The 12910-nt window shown below is 48.9% G+C and overlaps 1 protein-coding gene across 1 annotated transcript in view; it reads left to right on the plus strand.

The window, feature by feature from the left end:
• The first annotated feature begins 415 nt into the window (after positions 1–415).
• The window catches only part of IL13RA2 (interleukin 13 receptor, alpha 2), a 26785-nt gene continuing 14290 nt past the window's right edge, over positions 416–12910 (plus strand). Inside the window, exons 1-5 of the mRNA XM_014954868.1 lie at positions 416–624; positions 5126–5277; positions 7972–8125; positions 8582–8702; positions 11289–11473. Of these exons, the coding sequence (XP_014810354.1) occupies positions 534–624; positions 5126–5277; positions 7972–8125; positions 8582–8702; positions 11289–11473 (703 nt within the window). The 5' untranslated portion in view covers positions 416–533. The remainder of the gene's footprint in view (positions 625–5125; positions 5278–7971; positions 8126–8581; positions 8703–11288; positions 11474–12910) is intronic.

A 12910-nucleotide genomic window follows, 5' to 3' on the forward strand; every position in this document is an offset into this window, starting at 1 on the left:
GTTAGTCACCAAATCCTGAAACAGGAAAGCCAAAAGCGCTGGTGACAGTTGCATGAGAGTCTGTCTACTGAACAAGGCAGGGCTCAGGCATTCTGTTTTGGTTTGGTGTTGTTTTTTTTTTTTTTTTCTTAATGGAAATGTCATTGGTCCGAGACGCTTCCTCCGGCAGGGGGGCCAGTCATTCGGCTGCATCACTCTTTCCACAGAAGGCGTGGGGCAGACGGCTCGGTGACTGAAGCACAGGCTGACGTGTGAGAACGTGCTGAGCTAGCCAGAAACTATTTCAAACGAAGGCAAAGTCATCCGTGTGTTGCCAATCCCCCAAAAAGTCACCAACTAGAGTCCTCTGGGAAATGATTAATCAGACTTGGTACATGAGTCAAAAAAAAGCACTTATTGTCAGTGCTGGCCCTGTGGGTGGAATGCCCTGGTTGAGCTGAAGCCTTTCTACTCCCCTTTTTATTTCCCCAGCCTCCTGTCCCGTGTGCTGCAGGACGGCTCCCCTGAGGCCACGCACCTTCCCCGACCTCGGAATGGCTCTCGGGTGGCTCTGGGCTCTCTCCACCGCGCTGCTGTGGGGCTGCCTGCTCTCTTCCTCCTCCTCCTCCTCCTCCCACATCACAGGTAAAGCCCGGCGTGCTCTTCGTGTTGCTTCACATGTAACTCGGGTCCTTTATGAAGTTAATCCTCCAACCAGCGCTTTTCTTGTGTGTGTGTGTGTTACAGCGAGGGGCTGGTTTATAAACCTGTACTCGATTATGTAAATGTATCATGTGTTCATGGCTATTTTTCTGAATATTTTCAAAAGGAGCAGAAATTGCCTTTGGTGCACAGTGAATATTATGTTTGATATGGAGTTATCAAATATAAACACCATTTGGATATATAAATGCTCCTGAGCGTGGTCCCAGCCAGGTGGACTGTATGAGGTGTAAGAAACACAAGGCTTATTCATACTTGGTCAATAATAGTTTTTTCCTAAAAAAAAAAATACTGCTCTGCAAGCGATCATCCATAGGAATGGCACCCTTTGCTTCAACCCCTGGAGCACCTCTTTCCTGCACCCCAGCTCTTTCGGCCTCCAGTAGCTGGGACTTTGCACCCAAAACCTCCTCTCCTTCTTCAGCGGGACGGCAACCAGGTCTGGCCTCCCCGCTGCAGCCGGGGGACAGTGGAGAGGTGACAAAGTGGCCACCGAGACCTCCCTGTCCTGGCAGTCAGAGGCGGCTGCCACGCTGGGCAAAGGAGCATTGCCCTTGGAAGAGGATTCCCAAAAAACGGGAGCCGCCTGCACCTCTCTGACCGGCGTGGAGACCCGCGGACGCAGAAGACATCGGGAGCACCTGGCAGACTGCCTTTTTTCCACTGGTCAAATAGGCAGGAAATTGCAAAACCTGCTGCTACTTGCATCATCTCGGAATCATGGAATTGTTGGAGTTGGAAGGGACCTTCTAGAGATCCTCCAGTCCAACTCCCCTGCCCAGAGCACATCACTCAGGAGCATCCAGGTGGGGCTTGAAGATCTCCAGAGAAGGGGACTCCACACCCTCCCTGGGCAGCCTCTGCCAGGGCTCTGCCACCCTCACCCCAAACAAGTTCTTCCTCACATCCCAGTGGAACTTCCCATGGTCCAGCTTGTGCCCGTTGCCCCTCGTCCTCTCACTGGGAACCACTGGAAAGAGTCCGGCTCCATCCTCCTCCAACCCACCCTTTGGACACTTGTCAGCATTGATAAGGTCTCCCCTCAGCCTTCTCTTCTCCAGGCTCAAGAGCCCCAGCTCTCTCAGCCTTTCCTCATCAGGGAGATGCTCCAATCCCTCCATCATCTCTGTTGCCCTACGCTGGACTCTCTCCAGCAGTTCCCTGTCTCTCTTGAACTGGGGAGCCCAGCACTGGAGGCAGGATTCCAGTTGTGGCCTCCCCAGTGCAGAGCAGAGGGGAGAATGACCTCCCTTGACCTGCTGGTCGCACCTCCATCCCAGTGCAGCTGTGGGAGGCAATGGGGATGAGCAGGAGGGTCACCAGTGATGCTGCGGTGGTGGAGCCAGGGAGCAGGGCACTGGGAGCCGGGCACCAGCAAATCTGCATCCAGCTCACTGGCACATCGCACCCAACTCGCTGCCACGCAGATCAGGCAGAGGAGCTGTTGGTTTTGTTTTTTTTTTTCTCAAGAAACATTCAGGGGCATCTGTCCTTCAAGAGCAGATAATGAAATAGAGTATTTATGGTCCTGCGTTCTGTGTGAACGATGTAAGGGAGAATGGCTTGTCATGTGATACTGCGAAAATGAGAAAATACAAGAGGCACTGCTGACATTTAAAAAACAGTCAAATCCCAGATTGCTCACCATAGCCCAAAAAGAGGCTTTTCCATCCCCTCTGAAATCCAGTCAAAATTTATTTTGCAAGAATTGCTGTTTACAGTTGCAATGGTTTTGAAAAAAATATTATTGCTTTGTTCAAGCTCAGGATAGAAACACATTTCAGAGCACTATCATTCCCAGTCAGACATTCTGTTTTTGACCAATCTAATCCTCTTTTGACAGTTTATCACCGGGCCCAAGACAAACCCTAGCAGCTCTCTCTTCCTCGTTCTCTTGGCTGCGAGGCTCGGCATTTATCCCCTCAGGAGGAGATTCCTGGGCATGGGGGAGTGGATCTCCTGCCAGCAGATCTCCTCCTGCTGCAGGAGCCACACACACCAGCCACCACAGCAGGGTTCGACCCCAGGATTTGGTGGGCTGATGGTGTGGAAGCCCTCCCTGGTGCTGGCCCAGCAACAGGAACACCCCCTCGCCTTTCCCTCCCTCCTCCACACAGCTATAAATGGCCATTCTGGCTGAGCCACTCATTCATTTTTTTAGCAGCTGCAGCTCTTGGAACACTGTTCTCACAGACTTGCTGTCCCCCTGCTTTGCTTCTCCCTTCCCCAGAGCCCTTGCATGTTTGTGAAGATCCAGGAGGTGGGTGAGATGCCCTCATCTCCCCCTCTGCTCCCACCTCTGATCATAGAATCACAGAATCACAAAATGGTCTGGGTTGGAAGGAGCCTTAAAAATCATTGAGTTCCAACCCCTATGCCCTGGGCAGGGACACCTCCCACCAGACCAGGTTGCTCCAAGCCCCATCCAGCCTGGCCTTGAACCCCTCCAGGGATGGGGCAGCCACAGCTTCTCTGGGCAACCTAGGCCAATGTCTCACCACTCTCATAGTGAAAAACTTCTTCCTCATCTCATCTAGATCTCCCCTCTTTCAGTTTAAAACCATTACTTATCATCCTATTGCTTCCCAGCTTTCCTGGAGCCCCTCTAGGGACTGGAAGGGGCTGCAAGGTCTCCCCGGAGCCTTCTCTTCTCCAGGCTGAAAAACCCCAACTCTCTCAGCTTGTCTTCATAAGATGATCACCAAGAGCTCAGCTTGAGCACTCCTTGCGCAGCCAGAGCTGCTCGTGCCCTGTTCCCCCTCCTCTTCCCAGGCTGGGAATTCCATGCCTCTGGAAGCACAGTGGTATCAGTCCCTCACCTCCTGCAGGAGGGGGCTGAAGAATACTGAACACTGCTCGGGCAGGGCCATACCCCATTTCCCCCCTGGAGCTGGAGCAAACTCACCCCCCTCCTCTGAACTCAGGCTGCATTCCTAGGACTCAGAGCTGCTTTATTTATTGCATAGAAAAATACATAAAATCTATTTTTTCCCCAAATTATTATAGACTATTGTGCCTTGGCCAGCACCTCCCTAACTACATTGCCATGATATCCTACTTTGCCATCTAATGTAACAACAATTCTCCCGTGGAGCTTTACACAATGGGAAAAGTGGGCTCTTAAGACTGCTGCCTGCAGTGTGTTTCATTTGGGAGAGTTTCCTTAGAAGAAGCAAACCCTCCACCGACATTCTTTGTGACCTCTCCAAGGAGCACATTGAAGTTTGATTTATATCAGTCTTCCACTGAAAGATATTCTCAGGGTCTGCTTTCGCGATGGATTTATTAAAAAAATAAAAGGAAAAAAAGGTGTAAATCCTGATGAAGATATGAAAAAGGTGGCGGAGAAGCCAGTGACCAGGAGGCCAGACTCAATCAGGGAAGTGGTGGCGATGCTGGGCTGACACCGCCAGGAGATGGGCTCCAAATCACCATGAAAAAAGTGTATCATGCAGTGAATATGTAGAGACCCAAATGGATAACCTCACCTCTAGACAGTGGAGAACAATGACCTCAGATGTTACAAAAATTGACTGACTTTGAACTAATAAAACTGAATAGCCAAACAGTTTTTGTAGTGTGACTGACAGCTGCATACAGAGCTGGGCTTTTAGGAAGCATGTCTTATTACAGAACTCATCCATAATATGTGCTGATATATTAGCATATAATATTAACATATATCAGCACCTTACAATAGCTTAATAAAAGCCGGATGGAATGCAAAAGCACATTTTTGTATTGCTCATAATGTCCAAAATAAGAATGTTTTTAACTCTCTGCTTTTCTGCTTCGATATGTTTTTTGTCTTGTTTTTTCATTAATCTATGATATACTTGAAAGTATTATTTAAAACAATACAGGTGATTTGTGTTCATTATAGTTAAGGAACATAAATTTCCCTGACAGCATGCTGTGGTCTGTCACCCTATGTTGGTGGAGGTGCTGAAAATAATGTTTGCAAGGAGACATGTCCTGACAGTCAGTAAATATCATGAGTTAAAAGTAAGCAAATATGAGTCTTGAAAGGTCATCCCAGGACAGCAGTTTTGCTTAAAACATCTTGAAAAGGAGTGTCAAAGCTGTGGCATTCTTTGTGGCTTTTCCTTCAGGGTTTTCTCTGAGCATCAGCAAAAGCCTGGTTTTTGAGGGGAGGGCAAGAGTAGAGCTTGTGTGTGCCTGTTGAGACCAGGCTATTAAAGAGCCAGGGCTGGACCTGGACCAGCAGCTCTTCCCTCCACGTCCAGTAGCTGCCACCTCATCAAATTTCACGACTTTTTTGTGTGTTCGTTTTCTTTACATCCACACTCTGCTTTCCCCCCCGGCTTTATTTTCAATTTAGTTGCTCCCCCACAAGACCTCCAGATCACGGATCCTGGACTCTTAGGTGGCTCTGCTTTCCCCCCCGGCTTTTTCAATTTAGTTGCTCCCCCACAAGACCTCCAGATCACGGATCCTGGACTCTTAGGTGTTCTCGATATCGAGTGGAAACCTCCACCCGACGTACACACCTTCAATGAATGCACAGTGAAATACAAGTTCGAATACCGCAGCGCTGGTGATGGAGACTGGAAGGTAAGACAAAGCACATGTAACCCTCTTAAATCCAGGTTATTTTTCTGCCTTTAGTTTCTGCAGGGGTTTATGTTTGCATTTCAAGGAGGAGCAATACCACAGCGGTTCCAGCTTTCCCTGAAAAAGCCAGATTGTTCCAGTTGTAGGAGTCTTTTGCCAGATGGGAATGTGTTTCGAAATGTAACAGCAACAGCGGTCAGAGAAGGGGCTATTTCGGTCGGAGCGTGTGGTTTTTGCTGCCAAAAATAATCCAATAATATCTGGTAGCATTTCTCATTGCACTTCTCAGAAAGCTTTTACGGTGCTTGAACTCAAAATTAACAGAATGGAAAGTGGTGAATAAATAAAAGATGACATTTCTTTAATTATCTTAATGCTCTAACATTACCTTTGTCCAGAAGGGTGTTTCCAATTACCATTTACTTTTGTCTTTTATATGTGGTTGACTCTATCTCAGTTCTATGATAAAATTGTCAGTCTTCTCTCCTTGATGTGTAGCAGGGAAACGGCAGACAGCACAGTACAGGAAGGTTTGTAGGAATCTTTTATGGAACTGCTTAGAAGATGAAAGCTGCTGCAGGTTAGAAAGGTAAATGTCATGGGGAGAGGAGAAACCCAGCAGTAGGCTGTTTGGTTGCTGCAAGGTACAGAGGAACACATGAAAAATACCCTAAGGATGTCCCCCAACAACCCAAAGTAGTGTCAAAAGAGAGATTTTTCTTTCACAGCCCTAAAGCAGGAGTGCTAGAGAGCTTGCCAGCTCAAGAGACCAGGGAGAGAGAGAGAAGGAGCAGTCATGGCGGGTTAGCGGTGCTGTGGAGCCCAGCCTCCTGCTCTGAACAGTTTCTGCATGTCCTGCATGAGCTGGTCATCCATCGAAACCCAGGCTGCCAGGCTCAGCCACCATGCCGACAGGGTTTAGCTCAGCCATGGCTCTCTGCTCTGCCCTGGTGAGGCCCCATCTGGAGCACTGGGACCAGTTCTGGGCTCCCCAGGTCAAGAAGGACAGGGAACTGCTGGAGAGGGTACAGCAGAAGCTACAGAGATGATGAGGGGCCTGGAGCAGCTCCCTTACGAGAAGAGAAGGATGAGGGGGGATCTGATCAATGCTTATAGATACTTCAAGGGTGGGTGTCAGGAGGGTGGGGCCAGTCTTTTTTTAGTGGTGCCCAGGGATGGGACAAGAGGAAATGGGCACACACTTGAACATAAGAAGTTCCACCTCAACATGATGAGGAACTTCTTTCCTGTCAGGGTGGCAGAGCCCTGGAAGAGGCTGCCCAGGGAGGTGGTGGAGTCTCCTTCTCTGGAGACATTCAAACCCCACCTGGACACGTTGCTGTGCAACCTGCTCTGGGTGGACCTGCTTTGGCAGGGGGTGTAGGACTAGATGATCTCCAGAGGTCCCTTCCAACCTCATGTGATCCTGTGATTCTTTGAAGCCCGCAGAGGTGGAAGAGCCCAGTGGCTCCCACCCCATCTCAGCTACCATTGCAATGGCAAAGGCGTGGAAAGGGGCTCTTTGAGCTGCCATTGGTCACGATGCACGTCACACTCCCAGCCATCACAACAGCATGTGATTCTTCTGTGATCATTTTAAGAAGCATTTCAAAAGCACAAAGGGGAAAAAAAAAAAGAAAAGTGGTTTTAAAAAACACATCAGAATTCCCTAAATCACAAGTAATATAAGTGTCTTATACAAGGCAGATCCAAAAAGTAGGAAAAAAAACCTCCTCTAGTACCTTGCCAAAACCATGACTTCAGATAAGGTCATGCAGAAGAGACAGTCTGAAAAGAATTCATGGACATTAGCAGAAGGAAGTCATCAATGTCTATTAGAAACAGACGGAACATCACTGGAACAGGCTGCCCAGGGAAGTGGTGGATTCGCCATCCCCAGAGGTGGGGGCAGACGTGGTGCTGAGGGACATGGGGTAGTTGTAACTTGGCAGCACTGGGTTGACGGTTGGACTTAATGATCTTAAAGGTTTTTCCAACCAAAATGATTCTATGATTCTATGAGCTCAACACGGCTCTTCCCCTCTGGGGCTGCTGACAAAGAGCCCGACTGCGGGCTGTGCCGTTGCAGTTCCCGCTGCACGGATAATTCTGTCCTGGTTGGGCTAAAGCAACACCTTCTCTCTCTCATCATTTGTCTTAACTCTTGCCAACCCTCGCGTAAAGTAAGGGGGAGTAAGTCTGAGGAACAAAAATAAAATAGAAAGCCTTCAGAGGAGGGTGTTCAAAAAGTCCTGCAAAGGGAAAAGGGCAATCGCATGCGGTGGTGAGCCCTCGCTGCTGCCTGGCTGCCACTCGCTGGGGTTGTGCTTCCCATGGGAGCCACCAAGAAGACTCACTGTTCCTCCTGTTCCTGAGATAATCGTGTCAGGAACAGTGCCTTTTCTCTGGCTTTATGGCAGCATCTTTGTTATAGACTCCCTGATGCTACCGGCTGGTGGGGATCCCTTGAATCTGTCTTGTGGTTGCTGGTGTGCTGTGGGGTGGAGGGACAGGGAGACTGGGCAGAGCAGGTGGGACAGGAGCGCTGGAGAAGCACTGGGCAGGACAGCAACGTAAAGAAGCATTACAGCACACCAATGAGCCTGCTGGCAGCTAGAGCAGGAGTGATGGTAGCTAATTCTGCAGCCCACTTAGCGACAAAAGAGGTGCTTATAAAGTCTGTCTTTCAACCAGGTTATTTTTACTAGGAAGCTAAAATTCAGAGTTGGATTTGACCTCAGCAGGACTGCTGAAGTGAGGGTCCAGACGCTGCTCGAAGGAACATGTACCGATGACGTGGAGGTGCAAAGTGACTGGATTTATGCTACCTTTCAGGTCCCATTGCCAGGTTAGGAGCAGCCCTTCCCTCCCCGCTGCGGTTTCGCACTTTGCATGAGCCTGTTGCATGAACCACTGGCTGGCCTGAGGGTTGCTGGATGGATGAGCCATTGCAGGGCTTGCTGAGGTGTAAGGCAGCAGAGCATCTCTGCTTCCACTGCCTGTGGTCATTGGATACGTGGGGCTCATTCCCTCTGCCCCTACCCCAGCTCCGCGGGGTTGCCCAGCATGAGCTTCGCTGCTGAATGAAAAGGTCAGTTGTGCATCTTTCTGCTCTAAAGACAGTGGACTGGCTCGTACAAGAAACAGCACTTGGCAGCAAAACCATCTAATAATGATGACTGGCCTTTTCCTTTTTTTTGTCTTTCCGCCGCAGCACACAATTGTTCAAAGACATGAAATAATATTTCTGCTGGGCCTGATTGCAGTGTTGCTAAATGGAGGTTATTTCCTTCTCATTTGACAGGAAAACTGGAATCAGAGGTTCAGAATTTCCACTGCATCTATCATGACTGGGAATACCTCAAGTGCACTTGGCAACCAGGTCTCCTCGCTCCTCGGGGCGTACATTATGGACTATATTATTGGTATGTATCAGCAAAACAGAAAAAGAGCCAGCCAGCAACCAAGCAAACCTCTCAGGGTACTAAAATGCTGCAGAAAATATGCTTTTATGGCTGGCTATGCTGGTACACGATCCACCCAGAATGAGCAGAAATAACACTCCAAGCAATATGTGCCTTGGAAATACCAAATTCCCGCTTTCTTCCTTAAAATCAGGTTTGTGATGACCTTCTACAGGGATTGCCTTCTCCCTTCCTCCTCTCCCTTTCCCACCCCCATGGCGTGCTCCTGTGTGGTGGCCATCACAAAGCCTTGTGCTTTCCCTTTGGTGATCACACCTAGATTACTCTGGCTGCACATTTCCCTTGATCACAAAGCATATATCTCTATGGGATAGGATTTGGCAGGGGGTTACCAAGCTCAGTGAACCCTATACAAAGAGCAGGGCTTCTTGGCAACTAACAGTTCTAATCTTCAAATCTATTTTCCTAGCCTTAGCATATCTCATACAAGGAACCATGCTGCCAAAAGGTAGTAATAATGCGTGTTTCCCAGCTGATTCTTTTCTACTGTTGCCTAATCATTCTGTTCCACAAGAAAAAACAAAGCGAGACTTAGTGTTTTTGGACAAAAGCAATGTTGTATTTGTGCTTCAATTCCTCTGCAACTGACTAGTTGGAAATCGTTGGGTTTCATGCCTTTGGGCTACGTGTAGAAAACCATAGCCGCTTTTTAAAAATAGTTTCCACGTAGCTCTTGGAAATAGTCTTCAAAGCAGAAACACTGATTTAAAACCACATGGCTAACTGCAAAGTTCTGCTTGAAAGAAACCATGGAAACTCATGATTTGTTCCAAAAAAAAAAAATCCACCAAAAAAACCCCAAAACAACACAAATACCAAAACAAACAACAAACCCACTCTTATTTAACTGCCTGTAACAAAACCAGGTGTTTGGATCTGGGTCCCACTGTATGACGAGAGTGGGTGGGAACGCAGCCACGGTATCCTTTAATCCCTGGGAGTTAATTTTTATAGCACTACCTCATGAAGTTTTCTCAAAAACATAATGTTCTGTGCAGGGAGACTGTCATTAGGTGTAGAGTATAGAGGCAGGGATCCAGCAGGAGCCTTAAAAGGCGATATGAAACACCACTCAGTATTTCCGGAATGGGAAATATTCAGCCGCTAAGTTTTGGGGAGTGGCCCCCAAAAACGGGAGGCAGTACAAGAGGACAGGCTTGTGGTTGCACGTCAGCTAATAATCAACAAACTCCTTCCTCCCTCCCACCCCTGGGTTTCCATTACATGCCCACGTAGATGCATGGGGCTTACCTGCAATGACAGTAGCAGCTCATTAAGACTCATCACAGAATCACAGAATATTCACAGTTAGAAGGGACCTTTGAGATCATTGAGTCCAACTGCAAAAAAACCCACAATAAACCACACCCACCCACCGACAGACAAAACCCAACAACCTCGGGCTCTAGAGCAGGCCCTGCAGTGCCATGTCTACACATTTCTTAAATCCCTCCAGGGATGGGGACTCCACCACCTCCCTGGGCAGGCTGTTCCAGGGCCTGACCACCCTCTCAGCAAAGTCATTCTCCCCAAGATCTAATCTAACCCTCCCCTGCCCCAACTTCAGACCATTTCCTCTGCTCCTGTCATGATTCCCCTGGGAGAAGAGGCCAACCCCCTCCTCTCTCCACCCTCCTTTCAGGGAGCTGTAGAGGGCAAGGAGGTCTCCCCTCAGCCTCCTCTTCTCCAAACTAACCATGCCCAGTTCCCTAGCCTCTCCTCGTATGACTTTCTCTCTAGAGCCCTCACCAGCTTGATGGTTCTCCTCTGGACACGCTCCAGCAGCTCCATGTTCTTCCTGTAGTGAGGAGCTCATTACATTCATGGCACATGTCACCTGCCACAAACCCCTTCATTTTGGTTTGGGAAGGGACCTTTCTACAGTTCCAGAGGTGGTGGCTGATGGTGCCATAAGCGGCCCAAGGAAGGATGGGCATCTCCGTGAGTCGGGGCCTCTTCCTGTAGTGAGGAGCTCATTACATTCATGGCACATGTCACCTGCCACAAACCCCTTCATTTTGGTTTGGGAAGGGACCTTTCTACAGTTCCAGAGGTGGTGGCTGATGGTGCCATAAGCGGCCCAAGGAAGGATGGGCATCTCCGTGAGTCGGGGCCAGATCCTGCCCAGGCTCCCCTCACACAGTTGGCACCTTGTTAGGTCTCTTGTGCTCTGGGAACAGGCTTGGGCAGAGGCAGTCACAGCCCACACACCAGCCTGGGAAGCCACCTTTCTGTGTTAATTTAGTTTTTTCTCCTCCCCACACTCTTCCCACAGCAAGAGGTCCAGGTGACCAATACATAACGCTGGGTTTTTTTCTCCTCCCCACACTCTTCCCATAGCAAGAAGTCCAGGTGACCAATGCATAACACTGGGCTTTGGACCACTTGCAAAAGGCAAAGGGTGGGAACATTACAGATGATGCTCCAGACTTAGGCCCAATCTTAAAAAAAAAGGCCTTACCCAAGTAATACCTGCCATTGTTCTGGGTTTTTGGTATTTTTTCTTCTCTTTCTGCTTTCTGTTAGGTACGAGGGGCTGGACCACGCCGTGCAGTGCGATGACTATATTCAGGACCGGGGCATAAACATCGGCTGCAGGTTGCAAAACCTGAGCCAGGCAGAATATCAGGATCTGAGCATCTGTGTCAACGGCTCTGCGGCAGCCACCCTGCTGCGGCCGCTGTACGTCACCCTCCGCCTCCACAACCTGGGTAAGGCAAGGCCAGCAGGAAAGCAGGGGGCTCTGGGGACCGCGCACCCGAGGCTCACATCTCGCATGAGGGGGCAGGGGGCTCAAAAACAATGTGTGCTCTTGTCACCACGAAACAGCATATAAAACTTTCTAAGACTCAAAGTTCAGAAAGCAGGCATTCCCTATCGCAGCGCCGGGGGCACAGGGGATGACTCCTCCTGTTGTGCGCACTGAATGCCATTGTCAAATTAAATTTATACACAACAGGTATACATAGACAGTGTAATTCCAAGAAAACAGTGGCATATTTGTTATATTTCCAAGAATGTACATATTTACATTTTACATACATTTACATAATATAATAAGCTTTTGGGCATGTGTAGTTGTGCCTTCTGGTGGTCCTCATTTTGAGTGGGGGTCATCTCTTCCTCAATCTTCATCTTCTTCACCTGTCCTTTGGCTCACTTTTCATGTTGGCAAAACAGTCTAACTGCTTAATTGCTCATTAAAACTAATGATCTGTCTGCTACCCCCTGTTAGTCAGACAACGTCCATATTTATTGCAACCCTGTCTTAGGTCACCATGTTCTCAGGGCCACATCCATCCTTTCTTATCTTACTAAGTCCTTGAAACCATTTGAGATGGTTGCTAAAATAGCTACATTTCTTCTCTAAAAGAACATTCTCTACAGTTTAACCGCTTATAAACAACATTAAATCTGCCTTAGGTATCACTCTTGTAGATGGGTGGCTGTAACGTGTCTGGGTGGCTTTGCCCCCGGAGAAGGGCATGTGGCATGTGGACTTTGGTTTCCAGCAGCACTTGCAGGCAAGCAAGACCACACAAAGACCACCTTGAGGGGGTCAGTGGGTGCCTCCAAGTGCTGCACTCAGCAGCTGGACAACAGCAGCAAGAGGCTGCTGGGCAGATGGCAGGGCAGCTGTGGGGGTTTTGGCTCTAGCAAAAGGTGGCCCCATTTACTGGTGCTGGAACTGACACCATGGCTCCACTCCTTTACGCACGGTGGAGGTCTTTGGGCTGTGCTGGCCAAACCAAGCTCAAGGCTGGGGAGAATGGAGTGCAAGGTGTGATGGGGTCTGCAAGAGCAAAGGTGGATTTCATACCCATCAGAAGGAAGCAAAGCACAGTGTGGTGTATAACCCACTGCATCTGCTCGCTCTTTCCTATGGGCACTTACCAGGCTGATGCATTTACCCACTTGAAAATGTCAGGGGGATAAAGAGCTAGTCCTCCAGTTGAGCCACTGGGCTAATAATTGGGATTTCTGGATTCTATTACAGCAGCCTTCCAATATCTGAAGGGAGCTCCAGGAGAGCTGGGGAGGGACCCTTTATCAGGAAGTGCAACGACAGGACAAGGGGTAACAGTTTTAAATTGGAAGAGGGGAGATTTAGATGAGATACCAGAAAGAAATTCTTTGCTGTGAGGGCG

The sequence above is a fragment of the Calidris pugnax genome, unplaced genomic scaffold, assembly GCF_001431845.1.
Source record: "Calidris pugnax isolate Ruff unplaced genomic scaffold, ASM143184v1 scaffold38, whole genome shotgun sequence".
In the NCBI taxonomy this organism is placed as follows: domain Eukaryota; kingdom Metazoa; phylum Chordata; class Aves; order Charadriiformes; family Scolopacidae; genus Calidris; species Calidris pugnax.